Source organism: Trichomonas vaginalis, chromosome III (genome assembly GCF_026262505.1).
Source record: "Trichomonas vaginalis G3 chromosome III, whole genome shotgun sequence".
NCBI classification, from domain to species: domain Eukaryota; phylum Parabasalia; order Trichomonadida; family Trichomonadidae; genus Trichomonas; species Trichomonas vaginalis.
This window is the reverse complement of record NC_067205.1, coordinates 6,104,546-6,125,415: the sequence shown is the minus strand read 5'-3', so window position 1 is coordinate 6,125,415 and position 20,870 is coordinate 6,104,546. Positions and strand designations below refer to the sequence as shown.

The 20,870-nt window shown below is 31.9% G+C and overlaps 6 protein-coding genes and 1 pseudogene across 7 annotated transcripts, besides 3 other annotated features; 5 read left to right on the top strand and 2 right to left on the bottom strand.

Annotated features, from left to right (window-relative positions):
- Positions 1-672: 672 nt before the first annotated feature.
- Positions 673-1,690, top strand: TVAGG3_0650630 (glycine-rich protein family; the record flags this gene model as incomplete). The annotated part of the gene is made up of 1 exon (XM_001315775.2): positions 712-1,644. The coding sequence occupies one exon, from the start codon at positions 712-714 to the stop codon at positions 1,642-1,644; it is 933 nt and encodes a 310-aa protein (XP_001315810.2).
- Positions 1,691-3,587: 1,897 nt separating this feature from the next.
- On the top strand, positions 3,588-4,511 carry TVAGG3_0650620 (uncharacterized protein; the record flags this gene model as incomplete). The annotated part of the gene is made up of 1 exon (XM_051241611.1): positions 3,588-4,511. The coding sequence occupies one exon, from the start codon at positions 3,588-3,590 to the stop codon at positions 4,509-4,511; it is 924 nt and encodes a 307-aa protein (XP_051088198.1).
- Positions 4,512-4,993: 482 nt separating this feature from the next.
- On the top strand, positions 4,994-5,704 carry TVAGG3_0650610 (platelet formation protein family; the record flags this gene model as incomplete). Its single annotated transcript, XM_001282526.1, has 1 exon — positions 4,994-5,704. A coding segment is annotated over one exon (711 nt), but the record flags the coding sequence as incomplete, so codon positions are not given.
- A 3,060-nt stretch (positions 5,705-8,764) lies between these two features.
- Positions 8,765-8,977: a mobile genetic element.
- Positions 8,978-10,689: 1,712 nt separating this feature from the next.
- Positions 10,690-10,714: a mobile genetic element.
- Positions 10,715-13,180: 2,466 nt separating this feature from the next.
- TVAGG3_0650580 (serine threonine-protein phosphatase family) lies at positions 13,181-13,804 on the top strand (the record flags this gene model as incomplete). The annotated part of the gene is made up of 1 exon (XM_001315777.2): positions 13,181-13,804. The coding sequence occupies one exon, from the start codon at positions 13,181-13,183 to the stop codon at positions 13,802-13,804; it is 624 nt and encodes a 207-aa protein (XP_001315812.1).
- A 4-nt stretch (positions 13,805-13,808) lies between these two features.
- On the bottom strand, positions 13,809-14,396 carry TVAGG3_0650570 (uncharacterized protein; the record flags this gene model as incomplete). The annotated part of the gene is made up of 1 exon (XM_001315778.1): positions 13,809-14,396. One exon carries the CDS (start codon positions 14,394-14,396, stop codon positions 13,809-13,811), a length of 588 nt encoding a protein of 195 aa, XP_001315813.1.
- A 779-nt stretch (positions 14,397-15,175) lies between these two features.
- Positions 15,176-20,870: part of a mobile genetic element that runs on past the window's edge.
- Positions 15,608-16,332, top strand: TVAGG3_0650560 (phage tail repeat-like family; the record flags this gene model as incomplete). Its single annotated transcript, XM_051241610.1, has 1 exon — positions 15,608-16,332. A coding segment is annotated over one exon (725 nt), but the record flags the coding sequence as incomplete, so codon positions are not given.
- Positions 16,473-17,036, bottom strand: TVAGG3_0650550 (annotated as a pseudogene). Its single transcript has one exon. A coding segment is annotated over exon 1 (564 nt).

The following is a 20,870-nucleotide window of genomic DNA, read 5'->3' as shown; positions in this document are numbered from 1 at the left end:
AATCCCCCATGGGGGACTGGGGGACATTCAAAATTGAATGTATATTTGGCCGCGTCCCCCATGGGGGATTGGGGGATTGGTGGAAATTTATTTTCCTGATTTTATTAATGATTAATATATTACCTTTAACAAAAATCAAAATCATGTCATTACAAAGCTCATAGAGCTAAAATTTAAGAAAAATTAAATATCAATTCTCTGAAAATGCAAGAAAATTCAACAAAAACTAGATAAATGTATTTTAAATATTAACGAGGTGCTGTATATATTATAATATTTGAACTTCAGTAATCAATAATTATTTTGACACTTTACAAATAGACTCTGACTTCATCAAACAAAGCTTCTCAATTTTTGTTCCCCAGCGTCCCCCACTTGGGGGACGCAATCAACCCCCGGGGGGACAAAACGACATCCTTAGGATATGATAATATAACATTGAGAATTAAAACCATTTTTTTGTCACATTGAAATTACATAAAAATTTCAACTTGACTTTATTTTGACATCAATGAATATCATAAATAAATAAGGTAGAATAATAAGAATAGTCGCTGAAAGTTCAAAAATAATTCATAAAACATTTCAAAATAAATCAGACGTCAATTAAATTTCTGTGAACTGATTAAAAGGTTATTTCATTGAAAATTATTTGACTGTCAATTTTAATTTTTTTTACTTCTACAAAGTATTTTATTATTCGACTCATAATTGAGAAATACATCCACATTATATAAATATAAAGGTATCAATGCTTCTCATTCAACTCCTTACGAAGTTTTCCTCAAACGAGGAAATTATCTTTTTGAATTATGGGGAGGTTCAGGAAACGATATAGTTTTATCTAACCCAATCAGGAGTGCATACGTAAGCGGCTATGTTGTATTCCGTCATTCCATTAAACTTTACCTACACGTAGGATCACAAGCTTATAAAAATGCCTCTTTTCCATCATATGGTGGAGGAGGTCCAGGCCAAATATCAGGTGGTGGCTCATCTGATATCCGACTTCTTCCAGGTGATTATGGCGACTTTTCCGGTCTTAAAAGTCGAATTATTGTTTCATCGGGCGCTGGATCAAGTGACGGTTGTTACGAAATGGGTGGTCCTGGTGGTGGATTGATTGGCTATAATAGCACTGGCAACTATGGCCGAGGTGGTACGCAAATATCAGGCGGCGAAGGAGGTATTAAAGGAAGATTTGGTTTCGGTGCCGGAAATGAATCTCGACGATATGATGGTCATACACCGGATGGCAATGCAGGAGGTGGCGGGGGCTATTTTGGCGGTGGAAACTCATATTTACCAGGAAATTGTGGTTCAGGTGGAGGGAGTTCCTTCATCAGTGGCCATAAAGGTTGTATTTCCGTTTTAGAATCATCAGAATCAGAAGAAAATCTGAAGTTTTCAGAATCATTTGATCCATCAATTCATTACAGTGGAATCCAATTTTATCACACCGTCATGATTGATGGCACAAGTAATATGCCAAATCCTCTTGGTGGTAACGAAACGGGCCATTCAGGCGATGGTTTCATTCGAATCACCCAAATCTATCTCCTTGATTGTCCTAGTTACAAATATCATTACTTTGCATTACCTTTCTCATCTTTATTTTTATTCAATTTAATAAATAAATCATAAACATGATCAACAGAATGAGATTAAGAGAGCAAATGCTTTATTCTAATTAGATATTGTTCAAAAAACACAAAATTAGAGTTCATCATTGGCATTGAATGTAACTTGAGTTGTTTTCACATTCCATTTAAAGGCTAAGAGATCTAATTTGACATTTTGTCGATTTTGTGCAGCTATGAAAGATTTAATATTTTTAGGATCTGCAATTCGATTTTTTAAAACAAGTCTTAAGATTTTCACAGAATTTTTTTAATTCATCAGCAAGTTGTGTTATTTCATTATATGAAGATGAAACAATTATCACGCCAATTTCACTTGAGAAAGGTAATTTTGATGTTTATATTCCATCGAATTGTGTTTTAGTTCCATATTTCGGCTTTCCTATGTTGTTTTTGTCTAATTTTCCACAACGAAAACTATTAGAAAGTTTTCATAATTCACATAATGAGAAAGAGTTCAGTTCAGTTTTTCGTATATTGTTAAATATCCAAGAGATTACACATTATGAATCAGAACCATTTTATTAGATCTTAATTGGTTCTATTTCTAATTCACACAAATTTATTTCGAAAAATTTGTTTTTAGAATTTTTAGTTTCATTATCCAAGAATTCTAAATCAGAATCAGCATTGACAAGCATTCTTCTTCACAAGAAGATGTGGGATAATGTTAACAACGACATCCTTGTTGAAAGTATTTTCGAACAATTCAATGAAAATGATTTTCGATCTGTTGCCAATTTCGAAATCTTCTTGACTAAGAAAATCATGGACAACCAAGGCTTATGTAAAATGATCATTGCAATCTTAAAAAATATCAATAAAGTTCCATTGTTGAAACCATATCTTAACTGTTTATTACGTATTGGTTCTGATGAAATGAAGTCTAATATTATTAATGCACTCACAGAATTCATTGATAAATTCACATATGATATTGTTCTTTCTATCTGTCCATTTGATTTTTTTGTTGAAATTTGTTTAGTTGTTTCCACCGAATTGAAGATCAAAATCATTCATTTGATGTCTCTCTTGAATTCATATGATAATGATTATGTTTTACCCACACGCATCATGCAAAAAGTTGTTTCTGAATGCTTTGTTTCAGACAGTGTTTGGAAAGATATCGTTGTTATTTTAGACCAATCTCATCATCCAGATATTTATAATTTAGGCATTGTTTTGATTAGTTTTGGTACAATTAGCTGTTGGTCTGGTAACACTCAATTAGAGAAATACGTCAATGATCTTTCATTATTTATGTTGAAAAAGATCAATATATTAAGTGAAAATCAGAATTTTGTTATCTGTCTTTCTACATGGTTGAGTTTATGTTTAAATATTATTTATTTGAAAGATCGTACCAAATTCAAATTTCTTAAAAGTAATTCAGAAAATATTCACATTGAAGTTGATGAAAAAATCTGGATTAATATTGACAAAGTCTTAGAAAAATCATATAGGATAGAAACAGTTGACATCAATGGTATCGAATATTTTGATAAACTTATTGATATCAAAAACAATAATATCAACTTTTATCAAATTACACAGTTTTCTAATTTCATTAACAACTTTTTGATATTATCAAATCCAAGTTTTATTTGTAGTTTCATTCTTTCATTTGTTTCAGTTTCTAAAATCAGAAATGATCCATTGATCAAATTCTTCACTATCAATGTTTTGAACTATATCTTGACAAATCCACCGAAGACACAACAAATCATTAATTTGTTCACATCTCTTCTATTCTTATCTAATTCTAATTATTTAGAAGGCTTCGAAACAGACATCTTTTTACGCATCTTGACATTTATTAATTTGCTTTTAGGAAATAATGAAATCATTAATTCTATTTCATCAGTTACAGACTGTTTATTGATTAATTTATTCAGTCATTTATCAGAAGACAAAGTTCCATTGATTGTTAGTCACATTATTTCATGCATGAAAGCATTTTCTATTTTAGTTGATAATTCTAAATCACTTTATTCATGGATTTACATTTTATTATTATCTCATACAAACACATCTCTTTTCTTTGACAAGATCTCAAACAAAGTTGAAAGTGATATTCTTTCTCTTGCACGCAAAGGCGACATCACATATTTCGAACCATTTTACAAACAGAAAAGTATCGAAATCAGTCTAGTTATTTCATCTATTAATGTCAAAGATTTTGTTTGTAAGAACTTTCCATTAATCAGTCTTGAATATCATAAGAGTCGCGAAATCTCAAATTTTCACAAACATGTTTACGAATTGTTGATGAGTGAAGTTTTGAGTTCATTAAATTCAGAGTTCATTGTTTTAGAAGAAATGGTATCATGGATGAGTTTTTCGACAGAAATCAAAGACCAGAAGAGTTCTATTGATGATTACAGTCCAATTTATTTCACGCTTTGTCCCCGTTCATTTCCATTTTATCCCCCTCGTTTGTTATCCCCATCATATTTCAGTCGTTGTGAAATCGAATACGATTATTACAGCAAGCAAGCAGTTGCAACACATCGAAACGACATTACCGATTTATTCTTGAAGATCCACAACAACGAAGGTAATTTGCTATATAAGTTTAATACCGAATTATCACGTTTTTCACAGAAATTGCATTGTTCCGTTTTTTTCTTCGAAACATCATTTGATGTTGTCACATTTTCAGAACTTCAACATGATAAAATGATTCTTCAAGATTTAGGTCATGATGAAATGAAGAATCTTATCAACGAATCTATCCAAGGTGACTGGGGCAGTACATCCATTTTTGCTGGTCGAATTGTCATCAGCGTCAAATACTCACAATTAATTTATGTTCATAAGAATGAACAAAAATATATTTTTGGGGCTTCGAATGTGGTAGTTTTATTTTAACATTTTGTAAACAGAATTCAGATGAAATCAGTCCATTTTTCAGTAAGATCAGCGAAAAGTGTTTAGATTCACTTCCTCCTTTCCCATTCATTCATCGTGTTAAATCTATTGAAGAATCACTCCAAAAGTTCGCAAATGGGTTGATCACCGCAACAGACACACTATTGATCTACAATGCATTAAGTGGTCGATTCTTTGTTAATTGTGACGATCAACCAGTTTTCCCACGTTTATCATTTTCAGAAGAAATTCTTAGTTTGTCATTTCATAAGACACCAGTTGCAACAAGCAGAGCGACAGTCACATTTTCAAAATCAATTGTTCCACAAACTATTCAAAACACGAAGAAAGCAGAAATATTTCGACGTAATTCTACTCCCGACATTTTTTCATTGAAGAAAAAGAAGAAAATCAAGCATCCAACATTTTATGACATCGATAAAATTCCTACTATTTCTAAAGAATGTATCAGTCCATTGTTTATGTCTATTCCGGAACTTCTCAAATCTGGTATGAAGACATCATCACATATCAACGAGAAACTTGAATCCGAGAAGAACTCTAAACACATTTTTTCATTTTGTAATTCATTGAAGAAATTCCAAAATTCAGAATTTGTTTCATTTAGTGCTAAACTTAAAGTAACAAGTTCGCACAAGAAGTCAATTTGTAATATCCACAACATCATCACTCCACAAGTCATGTCTCTTAAAGCTAAGCACGTCATCTTTGATGGTGAAAGTATCCGATCATCACCATTAATGAGTCATCGTCTTCAATGTTCACGTGATTTGATTTTCCAACTTGACATTTCATCCATGTCTATCATTGTTACATCTATTCGCAATGGTAATGTTGTTTTCCGACGCACATCACCAACATTTGTTTACAGCACTGGCTTTTCACTTTCTGAGAACGGCCTGTTGTTAGTTGTTGATTATGCATTTTGTTTATCACGTTCATTCCGAATCAAATACGAATTTGGTATTCCTACCGAGATTTCATCATTGTCCGCCATTTCATTACCATCTAAACCTATTTCAGACATATGTGGCTATGATTGTATTGTTGTTACATCATATTCATCCACATTTGTTATTTGGGATGCATTTTCAGGAACAATCCACTGTAAAGTTGATCTTTCAGAAAACATTGTTACATCCAAATTTGATGAATCTAGTGGTCTTGTCTGGGTTTTGACCGAGATTTCACTTTATTTGTATAGTATCAATGGCAGTCATCTCGCCCATCGTGAATTCAATAAATCTAAGACATCATCACTTAGTGTTTTTCGATTATCTAATTCTGAATCTATCCGCTATTCATTAGTTGGTTTTGTTAATGGCAATATTATTTTAACATCATATCGCGCCGATTATTCATTCATCGAAATTAAAGAATTAGAAAGTCCTCATCAACATAAAATCGTTTCTCTTCAAATCCACGGCAGCAACACATGTTTTACATCTAGTGATTCCGATCTTAATGTTACATTATGGACATCTATTGGTGTTCTTTCACCACATTTTCGTCACGAACTATTAACACGATGTCCTATCTGCGGCTCTATTTCATCAGAACAATGTCAATCATGTTCACGTCATTGCTGCAAGCGCTGCTGCATTAACGGCACATGTCTTTTTTGCACTGGATTATCTCTTTATGTTTAACTATTTATATATTAATAAATTTTACTCATTTGTTTGTTTCTTATATAAAAATATTATTTTTTATTAATTCATTTATTCATATTCTACTTAAGTTTTATTCTAAGTCACTACACAATATCTCTTTATATATGTTATGCAATCTCTCTTTCAATGAGTTATTTTTCTCATTATTTTATGAATATTTTATTAAAGAGAGATTAATTATGAACTTATAATATATTCAAAGTATCATAATCGATCAATCTTTTTAATGAAACTCAAATGTTGTAATAATTTAGATTTTTACAATCGAAACATATATTTTTATAAAAATAATGATAAAATGAGAGATAATAACAGATAGTATGAGAAATTGCACGCTGACAAATAATAAACATAAATAGAATATGAATATTTGATTGTCATTAATGATGAAATTTGCTCATGTTAACTTGAAGTATTTAATAGGCAAAATCGCAACCGAATTTTTAAATCTAGATTTTGATGATAAATTGTGATTTTTAGCTTAAATCGCGATTTTTTAAAAATCGCGAACAGAATTTTTTCGCGATTTATTAATAAATCGCGATTTGAACGATAAATTTCGATTTTTTTAAAAAATCGCGATTCGTGAAAAAATTGCGACTTTTTGAAAAATCGCGAACTTTCAAAAAAATCACGTCCTTAATTTTGGTCTTTTTCGGAGTGATAAGTCGTCCTTTAAGTAATATTTTTTTTCTCGAATTGCTAATTGAAAAATTAAATTCGAGAAAAGAGATTACAATAGTATTGTATGGACTATAATCCTACTACTATAACACTTTTTTTGTGAAAATCACACTTTTTTAAAAAAAGATATCAAATTGAAAAAAATTATTCTTATTTTTACTTATACTGTAGGGCACATTCATTGGTTATGAAAATCACATAGTATGAATACTCAATCCCAAATATCTTAAAAAAATATTCTAAAATATTAGACTCGATTTTAGCAATTGTATTCTAATCATAATATAATGCCCGAGTATATTATATAAATAGAACAAATATTAGTAAATTCAATTTTTTTTTTCAGATCGCAAATTATCTAATACAAATATTCATAAAAATCACATACAGTATATTTGCATTCAATGTCAAATATAATAGCTATCTAATACTTTCGAAAAATTGAGCTATTGAATATTTTATAAAATTTCTGGTCCAAAAATTGTGCTTTCACAATATTTTGATGATATCTATAATAATTAGACTACAAATATAAATTGTATAATAAAAAATCAAAATTTGCTTTTGATATCTCAAATCTCGATATGAGATATTCAATGTCAAATCAAAGTATTCATAATTAACAGATTTGTATCGTGAATGCTTTCGTTTTGCTTAATACACAATTATGCATGACAAGTGTGTGTGGCTACACAATTCTTTCCGTCCGAAGCGGAGAATTGTGAAGTTTACACCGCACTTCACGGATAATATAATGGAAAAACGATTTTCATGGAATACTATTTTTATTAATAGCTTAATAAATGAGCGAGTCTGATAGATATATGTTACGCAAGATATATCCATAGAGAAGTGTTTAAGTATAAAACAATGCGTTATACGTTATATGTAGGATATAGATGGTTTTTCTCCATTGAGAATTTTGTCATGTGAAAAATCTCTTTTTTAGCTATGATAAAAATACTTTTTATATACTATTATATCTCAGTTGATATTGATTCAACATTCTTATTTCACATGATAATATAATAGTATATGTAGCGAGGTATTATATTCTCTTGTGATTTCGATCTATTAATGCTCACACAAAAAATTCGCTACATCAAAATTTCCTCGGAAAATTTCACTTTTGCTGCTTTGATTCAACTTTGATGTCCAATGAATACTCAATAAAACTCGAAACTCTGATCATGGAGATCTATCATCACATATATAATTATATTGCTTAAATATATGTATAAATTGTATTTTGGATTTTTCGGATTAAAAAAGGTTAAAAGTGTCATATTGATATAATTCACATTTTATTCTGCTTATAAATCATATTGTCTTGTAATATTTGATAAAATTATCACTGAATTCTTAATTAGTTTTTTTTTAAAATATCAATTTTGATTTATTGGACTTGAAAATATTTTATTTATATTATAAATCATATTATCATTTAGTGTTTATCAAAATTATGGTTCTTCGTTTTGTAGCTATATTTTGAATGACAATAGAAAAAAAAATACTAGAAACTAAATATGTATTTAATTTTATAAGTAAAAATTCACATAATGATAATATATTTGTGAAGATTATTTGAAGAAACGATTTTTATTAATTCAATTTTCATTATAGCATTATTTAGGTGAAGTGCTCTCAAATTGTGAGCCAGACAAATGTTTAATGGCTGCAATAAAGGAACATAGCTCAGGTGCGTTTGCATTGAATATTTATCGTTTTGATTTCACAAAACATCGTTGCGTTTAATCAAAAATTTGATTAACTTAATAAATTTAAAGATTAAGCGATCTCATTTTAACACAATCGGTAAATTCAATACGTCTATGAAACAAAGCCATAATTTCTCGTAGTATAAAATATTTGATAAAATTTTATCGCTTACAGAGGTGGAATTAAAGGGTGAGAGATATATAGATAGACTATATATCTCTCACCCTTTAATTCCCTATACAAAGTTCGAAAACTTGGGTGCAATCAGATCTGATTGCACCCAAGTTTTCGAACTTCATGTAAAGAATTGCTTGCTATGATGTACTGATCATGAATCAGTACATCATAGCAAGCAATTCTTCATCTTAAATATATTTTTCTTAATCAATACATAACTTGTTCGCAATTTGGTTTTAGACGCTATATTTTAATCTAATTTCGATTTTTTATAAAATCGCGTACTTCTAATAAAACGCGATTTCAAAAACAATCGCGATTTTTTTCTGTTCGCAATTTTTCAGAAGTTCGCGATTTTATAAAAAATCGAAATTTTTCTTTGCGATCGAGATTTAAAAATTCGGTTGCGATTTTGCCTAATTTAAGAAGGAAAAATGACAAATAAGACATGATTGTTCTTCACATAGTTATAAAAGATGCTATATACATTGAATAGACAATGCTTTACACTTTGTAACTCAAATTCGATAAATCAAAATAATTTATGAAAGGAATCATCAAATTTACTTGTAATGAAGGCGACAATATATTGCCTTATTGATGGTCATCACATCAATCAGTCATCAAAAATGATAAATGCCAGAAAATTGTTTTATTTAGGAATTTTTATCAAAAAAATACCAAAAAAATTGACATTATTCAATTTTTAATTTATCGTTTTGATCGGAACGATAAATAATCAAAAATAATATTTTAGTGCCAAATGCTTGTTATAAACAATCAATTTACATTGCGGCTGGACTGATTATTATTTAGAAAACCCTCCCAAAGCAAATTGGGAAGAAAAAGAAGAAAAACTTTCTGAAGGAGATCAAAATTACTACGTCAGCAACTGCATATTTGATGACCATATTACAAGTGGTGCCATACGTTTTGATACATCTCAAGAAACAACCAAACTCTTAATTGACACCACCAAATTCACAAATTGTAGTAATTCAGGAAATGGAGGATGTTTATACTTCTCCAGTGAAGGTGAATGTGTCCAAGATCGAATAATAAGTGACTCTTCCAAATTAACATTAAATTATTCTGGAGTTTATTGTTTATCATATGTTTCAGACAAAGATTCATTCCAAAACAAAATTCTTTCATCTTCAATCACTAAAAGTGGAAGAGAAAGTTTCATCGGATGGTATAATATTTACCTACATAACGGAAAAATTAATTTTTCAAATTCAAATATTTCTCATGCAAAAGTTTATGGAAGAAGTATTTTTGGATTTCTAGATTTTAAATCAGAATCAAAAGTTTTATTTTCAATATTTTTTGATAATAAACATAATACTCAAACTAGTTTTCCCCCTGCTTTTCTTTATTCATCATCAAGATCAATAATTAGTTTCGAATCAACAAATTTCCAAAATATTACTGATTACGTTTTAATTTATACATCGGATGTACTACTATTTTTAAAATGTTGTTGTTTATCAAATAACAACATTTCTCAGAATTATTTCTATGCAGAAACTGGAAGCACAATCATAGTTGATAATTGTTTCATTGATGTAGAAAATCCAACAACAGCAGGATCAGTTGAAATCATAAACTTAATAAAATCATTATCTAACAATGATTATTGTAAGTACTTCATCATTGGAAAAGAAAATCATATTTCAGATATTGATGAAAAACCAAAATATATTAATTTTTCTCTTTTATCTTGTAATTTAATAAACATTTCTTTTACAGTTTGAAGAAATATTGTTATATTCCTCATATAATTTATCATCACCAAATCAGAATTTACCAAATATTCTTCATTTCATCTTTTTTGTCTGAACAAAGAATATCCGGCAACTTTCAAAATATTGTTTATGGTATAAGCTAATTTTAAAGGATTACTTACCACTTTCTGACATTCACTCAAAATGTCCAATACAGATCTGAAGAGACACATAAAATAAAACTGTTGTTAGGAAATGTGAAAGAATATCATAAAATAATAATTACACCCTTAAACACATAACTCTTTAAATATATTATTAAAATTCTATTACGATTATTCGAAAAATATAATCGTATTTGATTTCAATCTCAAATATTCATGACCAATTATATCAAATTCATGACATTTTTTGCGGGAAAATTATTATCATGAATTAGCTAACTCATTCAAAATTCATATAAAGGGCGCACTGTAAGCTGTTTGATACTCGCACTTTTCACCTTGGTTTCGATATATCTTTCTATGATTTTTATGGATATGTAAGGATGTCGCTTGGGGGACATTTGGGGACTCGACCAAATAATTTTCGAACTCTGGGGAACATGTAAAGCGTCAAAAATGATTTGTAAAGTGTCAAAAATATAAATGTATAACTCTTTAATCATGACTTAGGCTGTTCATATTTTAATGAAAATGATATATCTAAGCCAATTTTGAAAAATGCAATTTATAATTTATGCATTAATTATGTATTGTTTTTATAAATCTTAATAATGTATACTGATATTTACTATTCGCTTTAGTTTTTCATCTGATTCAAAAATTAAATTTTGTAAATATTCAGGCTGAAAGCACCAATAACAGTAAATTGGGTTTGAATTCTGGAATAGAAACAACAGAGCCCCTTCCTGGCCTTTCATCGACTCTTCATAGAGCGTCACTTTTTGTTCCCCAATCCCCCATGGGGGACTGGGGGACATTCAAAATTGAATGTATATTTGGCCGCGTCCCCCATGGGGGATTGGGGGATTGGTGGAAATTTATTTTCCTGATTTTATTAATGATTAATATATTACCTTTAACAAAAATCAAAATCATGTCATTACAAAGCTCATAGAGCTAAAATTTAAGAAAAATTAAATATCAATTCTCTGAAAATGCAAGAAAATTCAACAAAAACTAGATAAATGTATTTTAAATATTAACGAGGTGCTGTATATATTATAATATTTGAACTTCAGTAATCAATAATTATTTTGACACTTTACAAATAGACTCTGACTTCATCAAACAAAGCTTCTCAATTTTTGTTCCCCAGCGTCCCCCACTTGGGGGACGCAATCAACCCCCGGGGGGACAAAACGACATCCTTAGGATATGATAATATAACATTGAGAATTAAAACCATTTTTTGTCACATTGAAATTACATAAAAATTTCAACTTGACTTTATTTTGACATCAATGAATATCATAAATAAATAAGGTAGAATAATAAGAATAAAAAAAGGTAGTGGGGCTTCCAGGCGCGTTGCGCCCTCTAGCCCCGAAGATGTTTGGTATAAATGAAGTTTTTATTCGGAAAATTGTTAGTCTTCTGGGTCGAAAACATTATATAATGTGTCACTTTTCACAAATTATATATGTTTTCATGTTTTGTCACTTTTCTGTCACTTTTTGGGTAAAAACATTTTTATTATTATATATAAATGAATTTTACAAAACCGCCGTTACCGTTCTTTGGAAATAAGAGTAGATGTAAAGATATTATATTGAGAGAACTTAAGAAACTACCGAATGGTCTAACATTTGTAGATTTGTTCGGTGGAAGTTTCTATATATCCCATTTATGTCATACAATATTCCCAGACTCAAAGATTATATGCAATGACTTCGACAACTATATGGACCGTCTCAAACATATACCAGACACAAACAATATATTGAAAGAGTTAAAAGAAAAGATACCTATAGGTAAGATGGAACGTATACCATTAGATAAGAAAAATATTGTGAGAGAGGTTTTGAAAAAAGCAGAATATATAGACTGGGATAGTATATCTGCTAGACTATTATATAGTGGTTCTATAAGAGTTCATGACATTGAAACACTTATGTCAAAAGTTTTATATCTTAACTATACAAATGTTTTCAAAGAGAACATAGAAAAATATATTGAGGGTATAGAGTTTGTGAGATGTTATTGGACAGAGTTGTATGAAAAATATAAAGACAAGGAAAATGTTTTCTTTATAGTGGACCCGCCGTTCTATAACACATGGGATTTTCAATACCAAGTAGACTGGACTTTGAGAGACTCTTTAGAAACTTTAGACGTTATACATAACCATCCATGCTTTTACTTTACATCCGATAAAAGTGGTTTGGAAACCATTATGAGATGGTTAGAGGACATACATGACTATGAGTTTATATATGACAAGATAGAATATGAGAGAGGTCCTATAAACCGGAGAAAGTGTCACAATAAAGAAATTTTATTAGTAAGTAAATGTGGTTTGAAATAGGACTACTTGTTTTAGGTTTTTTCCATTGTGTCATTTATTTATTTGACGTGGCAGAAAAGTACAGAGAATATGAAGATGAACCAATGCCTGCAAATGTTCAGCATATGTACTCGTAAGAGATATTTTTATCTAATATTAAATGGACGCACAGAACTTAGCGAATGCACAGCAACCTGGACAACCAAACCCAGAGAATATTCCAAATGAAGTTAGAATACAAACTGCAATGGCAAACTATGGTCAAGTGCCAACAGATGTACAAATGCAAACTGCCATGTCAAATGACGCTGCGTTAGGTTTGCCACCATGGTATGCAAATATGAGATGGAAAGAGTTTTATACAAACCCTGAAGTGGGATATAAACAACTTTATGCAGATGACGCGAACACAGGAGTTGACCCAGAATATGTTTTCTACCAGAGGAGAAACAGAATGTATGAGCTCCAGTTAAAGAATGCTATGGAACTCAACAGGAAACGTAAGAGACTAGGCGGACATTTGATTTTTACTACTAGTAAAATGGGTTTCTTCAGTAGTATTGGAAACTTCTTCAGAAGAGTTGGAAGAGGTATATGGAATGGAATAAAATCTGTCGGAAAAGGAATTTGGAACGGTGTCAAAAATATTGGTAAAAGAGTAGGTCAGTTTGTTGGTATTATACCTAAAGACCCTGAACCAGAAGAACAAGCTCCTGTTATACAACAGCCTGAACCTGCACCACAGTCTAGTTGGCAACCAAATCCAACACCTCAACCGTATTAAAAAATTATATTTTTACCGTTCGATAGTAGTTGTATATGAAACTAAGTTCTAAGTAAAACGCATGGTATAATGGAATTATTCTTTTTCTTCCATCTGTAGTAAACCATACTTGAAAGTCTGAAATACTTCCACTTGGTGGTTCGTATAACTTTGTAGGTTTTTCGTAAAAGTCATTTGCCAAGCATAAGAAAGAGTTTTGGGCGCCAGAAAATGAAGCATGAACAATAATAGCATCTTGGTCGAAAATATTTTCATATGTTCCATTAGGGTTTTCGACTTCATAATAGTCCGGGTGTACTGGATATGCTGCAGGCTGATTTAACATCCTCATAAATCTATACCATGCCAAGTTGTTATATTTTGTAGAAATATAAACGTTTTCTCCAAGGTCTTCTATTTTATTGATTTTAACAGTTGCATTTTTCCTGTCATAAATAATATCGAGATGGTATTCTCCTTCGTCAATGTTATACTGGTTTGCATATTCAATATAGATATCGTTTATTTTTTCTTGAAAAGCTTGAAGAGTTGTTTCTAAATTTATAAGCAAACTAACTTGTAAAAGTTTTCCCTGTTCAAATTTCTCATACATACGTTTTTCTTTGTTATAGTATCGAACTTCAAAACCGACCGTAAATGGGAAACCATGTATGGCTTCTGAAATGAACTTCATTCTACGAAAGCCAATAGCTTTTGTGACGGATGGGTCTCTTAACCATCTTAATGGGTAGTCAAAACGATAGCCTTCATGCTTTACGGTATCTGTCTCAAACTTTTGACCGACATTAGTAAAAAGTTCATCTAATGGTTTAGTTGTAGCAACTCTAGAATTTTCTTTTTCTATTGGAAGCATATTTTATCTATAATAAAAATGTCAAATGAAACAGCGTCTATGAGAGAAATACAACACAACCGACAACTCATTATGCAAGCTCTAAATAAGAACACAACAAACTTTTCAAACTATTCTAAGATATCTGAGTCATTGAAGGATGGAAACTTAAACTGACATTAAACCCAATGACAGATGAGTTTCTGTTTCAAGACAATAAGAACCATACTGTCTGTATAAATCCAACAAAAGGAACTTTAAACGAGAAACCTATAAATGAACTTCTTTTGAAAGCAGATGTTGACAACAAAGCTGACAAAGAATATGTAGACGATGCAATAGCAAAAGAAGAAGAAAGAGCTAACAATGCTTATGCAACAAAAGAACATACTCATCCTGAACTAGCAGACAAAACATATGTTGACAATAAAATGTCAAGTGAAGTGACAAGAGCTGAAAACGAATATTCTAAAAAGACTCATATACATTATATTAACCAAATACCAAGTCTTAAGGAAACATTAGAGACAAAAGCAGATAAGACTCATACACATTCTATATCTGATATTACAAACTTACAAGAAACCTTAAACAGGAAAAGTGACGTTGGACATACACATTCTATATCTGATATTACAAACTTACAAGAAACCTTAAACAGGAAAAGTGACGTTGGACATACACATACCATTGCAAATATTACAAACTTACAAGAAACCTTAAACAGGAAAAGTGACGTTGGACATACACATACATCTTCTGAAATAACAGACTTAAACGTTAGCCTTGAAAATAAAGCAGATAAAACATATGTCAATGAAATATACCAAAGTTTGATAGGAACAAAAAATATTGAAACTATTGTTGGTGACTTTTCTGTCAATGAAGAAAATAAATATTTTAGATGGCAGTTGGTACAGTCCTTAGAAAATGGTACACGGTATAAACTCATTCCGAAAAATAACAATGAAATGTATGTAAGCTATAAAAAGAATGATGGTACACAAGTTAAAGTTCCATTAGACAACAACTGCTACTTAAACTTATATGGAGACGAACAAAAGAAATATTTAAGAGTTTATGAAATGGCAGATATGACATTGCCTGACCCAGCTCCAGCACCACATTATTATGACTATGGAGATGACGACAGAACACCACATGTAGATGAACAAAAGCTAACATTATATTTAGATTATTATAGATATAAAAGATATAATGCAATAGAAAAAACGAGAATAGTATATTATTATACAGATGACAGAAATAAATATTATAGTCAAGATTTTACCTACCCTGAAAACATAAGATTATATTATAAAAAATATTCTGACACAAACCAGAAGAAACCTGAAATAGTTGCACTATATTTTAAGTTCAAAAGAGACAATCCTATAATATCTCATATGTTTGATTTAATGAACCCAGTAGGTTCTATTTATACATCTATGGAAGCAAGAGGTCCTCAAGTAATGTTTGGTGTTGGTGCATGGGAACAAATAGTCGACAGGTTTTTGTATTGTGCAAACTCTTCAAAGGAAACAGGTGGAAGTAAAACGATTTCAGGTGAAAATTTACCTGCACACAGTCACTACATAGATTTAAGTACATCTCAAGCAGGTTGGCATAAGCATAGATATTGGGATTGGTCAGGAATGACAAAAGGTAAAGGATATGATGTTAAAGACGAGGTTAAGTTTGCTATAAATTGTTACTGGAGTGACACTCAGGGAGAAGGAAACCATACACATTTCGTTTCAGGATATACGCAAACAACGGGACAAAGTAAAGAATACATGCACCTTACATGACAGTTTACGCATGGTATAGAATTGCTTAGTCGTCATTTTCAACTTCTTTAGCATATTCGTCAGGAGTTGTCTTATATTTGTTAGGAACTGTCTTTTGAAAGTATACCACCTTGAACTTTGACAAGTTTGAAACGAGGTCTGGCAATAGTAGTTTTATCTTCTGCTTGCAGTGTGTACATTTTGCCATGTTTGCCTAAAACTTCATAATATTCTCTTGTATACTTTCTTCTATTTTTACGAACACGAATGTGAGTACCTGTCGGGTTCCCATTGTTGTCATAGTCAATAGTATTTTCATATGGGTCGCGTTTAGGTATTTCTATTTTTACTTTGTCACCTTTCTGAAGTTTGAAGCCCGGCATTCTTTCTTGTTTGTCTCTTTTGACTAAATTATTAAATATATAGTCTTTCTCTAAGTCAGGGTTGTTTTTCATTTCTTCGGGGGAGTGGTTTCCCAAACCTTTTTGTTTACGGTTATTGTAAATATTTAAAATTGTCTCATCTTTGCCATGGAGAAGTGTCTATACTTGTCGTCATATGACATTTCATTTGCTTCACCACCTTGTGGTTGGTTTAAGTCTCTTAACATTTTTATACATCCGTCAATGACACCAAGAGCAGAATGGTTTTGGTCGACAATGAAATATTGGTTTACATTTTTTGAACGCAGATAGTTTTTTACATCATCTGATTTGAAAGAACTTTTACAGTCAGATGTCAGTTTTGTTGGATGGTATTTGTCAACGAATATTGTCAAAGCAGTTTTCACATCTAAAATATTTTTGGACCATAATGGTATGGCTTCACAGTATCTTGTGTTTTGACCAAAAATATTAACCAGTATGGAGGTCCATCTGTTCTAACTCTCGGAATGTTTTCCAAGATATCCATAAACCAAGCATTTGGTGTTGAACTAAAGATTTTTATCATGAGTGCTTTCTTTGTCGCTTTAGAAACATAGGGGTCCTTGTTTGGATTCGTCATTTTTTTACCCTATAAGAAATGGGTTTATTTGGCGCATTAGCAGGAGTTGCATCTAGATTTTTACCCGCAGTGGGAACAATAGCCAGAGGTGCATTTGGAATTGGAAAGAAGATTTTGAGTACATTAGGTATACTGAAAGAGAAAGCACAACCTATTATACAAACTGTACAGAAAGGTTGGGATGTAGCACGAGATGCAACAAATCTTATTCCAAATCCTGAAACAAGAGGAAAAGTTCAAGGATGGATGGACAATGTAGGAAGACAAGCAGGAAACTATTATAACAAAGCAAATGACTACTATAACCAAGCAGGACACTATAATGGACCAAGGTGAAAGATTCTTTAACAGAGGATATAACCATGCACAACAGTGGGTAAACAATAACCAACCTCAACCGCCTCAAACGTGGGGAATGTAAAGTTTTTTATTGAGATGAAATGAACAATGCAGCATTGAGACAAATGAGTTCAAGATGGATTTGTCGGCTTCCAGCATTTACACCACGTGTTTGTAAAGTTCTTCCTATACCTCAGGAAGTTTTAGACCGACTTAAAAAACCTAAACAACCAGTTGAAACAAACCAAACTAAAATTTTTACTGAGATGAAATGAACAATGCAGCTTTAAACAGAATAAGTCATGGAAGACCACCTTTTACACCACGGTTTGTAAAGTTCTTCCTATACCTCAGGAAGTTTTAGACCGACTTAAAAAACCTAAACAACCAGTTGAAAACAAACCAAACTCAAATTTTTTACTGAGATGAAATGACCGAAGAAGTTGAAACGGTAGATTTGACACCACAAACAAAAAGTTCAGAACCATTGTCAAACCTGTCAAAGAACTTACAGATGAAGAGAAAAAATTCAATAATAGAAAGTGCCAGGTCTGGAAATACAAACCCCAACTATAAAGTCACTTTTCATAGAAATGGAACGGCTAGTATCTCAAAAAAGAAACAGACTCTCACAAATAAAATATTGAAGTCTGAAGGAGCTTTCGAGACAACAGATGGAAAAGTTTACTTCACTGACCAACAGTTCATTATAGAACATCTCATTGACTTAGAGTCGAAATATTCTAAACTTTACAACAAACACAAAAAAGTTGAAAGGAAAACAAAAACAAATGGCATATGATATTTATGAAGATGTTGACGACACAACTGTTCCTGCAAGTGAAGTAAAGTCAGAGGAACCGAAAAGTGACGAAAAACCGATAGAAGAAGAAAAACCAAAAAACTGAAGATAAACCAAAACCAAAGTTTAGTTTCCAAACTAAACCAAGTCAACCTTCATTAGCTGGTATGGGTTGGCGTCAAAGACTTATGGCAGCAGGCGGTTATGTAAAGTAAAGAAAAAAATATTTTTTTATTTTTATAAAAATGCCCCCATATAGAATGGATAGAAAGTCTGCTAGAATAAAAGCAGATTGCAAAGATATGGTTGGAGAGTTTCGAAGAATTTTAAATATAGGAAGGGAAGACCCATAAAAGTCTATGACAAATTGTCTGGTCTTCGCTACGAAATGGATTTGGAAACAGCACGTGCCAATTATCCAAACAGACTAGAGAGGTTAGAAGAAGAACGTCTTATGGACATGCCTTTCGATGTTAGTGAACCTCAAGTTGAAGGACACGACGGCTTTGCCAGATTCTACTGGAAACATGACGAACAATTGCATCCTTGAGAAGGAAAAAAGGAAAAGGTGAAGACGCACATGCTCCCATGGAAAGAACAAGATATGCATATGAAAAGTATCGTGAAGTTAGAAGTCAAATTACATCTGGTCGAACCTTTACAGTAAACTTTGACGAAGGAAAGAACAAAGAAGCTTCATGGGTGTACTTGCTGCCATACAAGACGGAAATAAGAAAGGACACAATCTCAGAATTGACCATAACAGATTTGGATGGTCACATTTACTATGCACATGGCAATGAACAAACAGCCGCAAAACTTCTTGACGCTTTCAAGACTACAAAGAGAGAACAAATGGTTGACTCCGACTCAGACATTTTGAATGCAATTGAAGGAATTGCAAGTGTCAAGTTCGAATGGTACCAACCTAACCCTCAAGCAGTCAGAACAACTGCTGGATACTTCCCGTTCATAAATAAGTCTGACATTGACTTGACAAGGTATGGAATTTACAATTCAATTGAAACAATTGTCAACGAACCTTGCATTCTTACATGTCTCAGAACTCTGGTCTTGTTACAGATGAGAAGATGAAGTATCTTGAGTCATGTGTGAAGACAAGGTACATTCTCAGAGGTCAATTGGCAAAAATTGCACCGTTGGCAAATGTCAATATCCGAGTCAACATACCTACAGCTAAAGGTTCTTCACATGACGACTATGTTGTTGACAAAGACTTACCATGGTTGAAGATTGTAATTGTCCACAACCACTTCATGTTGAACGAAAGTCTTACAAACCCATTCTTTTGGTAAAAGTAAGTGCAACATTGTCAGAAGCTGTAAACATTCTTTTCGAGAAAGGTTTGTTGGAACCAATTCCAGATGACAAGCTGACAGAAACTTTTGTACCAAAAGACGAAACAAACTTTTCATTGTTAGCAAGACCAAAAGTTGTTCCAGACAAAGTTCTAGTACAAAAGAAGTACACAGTTCCACAAGGAGTTGGTATGTTCGGATACCAACCTGAACCAGAAGAACTTCCAATGAGGTTGAAAGAACTTCAAGATGCTAAAACAAACTTCCATTGAGACATCCAATTGACGTCAAATTGTATTGGAGAGCATCTGAGTTAGGTCAGAAGGTTTTTATGAAACAGGTTGCTTCGACGATGTTTATGAGATAACAGGAGAAGTTTCTCAGAAGATAAGAGACTCACTTGAATTTCCACAAACTGGACCAATTGGTTGCGACAAGTTCGACTCAGATGAAAAGATATACTATGTCGACCTTAACGCTGCATACATGAGGTTTGTCCAATATATTCCGACTGGAATTCCAAACGAAGATGGTGAGTTCCCGGGAAGGAACTATACAGTTGGAAAAAGTCATACAACAACTGTATGATATTAGGAAAGCTTCAAACCCCAAACTTACAATGACACTCAAATTGCTTATGAATTCGACATGGGGATATTCCATTAAGAAACCTCAAGAGATGAAGAGTAAACATTATGAGAAGGTCGACAACTTTGTTGAAAGGTTTTCTCCTTTTGTTTTGAAGTACGAATTCACTCAAGGTCAAAGTGGCTTAGTAACCACATTAAAACCTATTGTCGAACATTGGTCTTACCCTCAGTTCGCAAAGGCAGTACTTGACAACTACAACAAATTCTTCTCCGAAGTCAAATCCAAAGTGAAGGTTTACTATGAGAACATTGACGCACTCATGACGAACGAAGAAGGCTATAACAAACTCATTGAAATGGGAATGGTCGGTGAAAAGATGGGCTGTTTT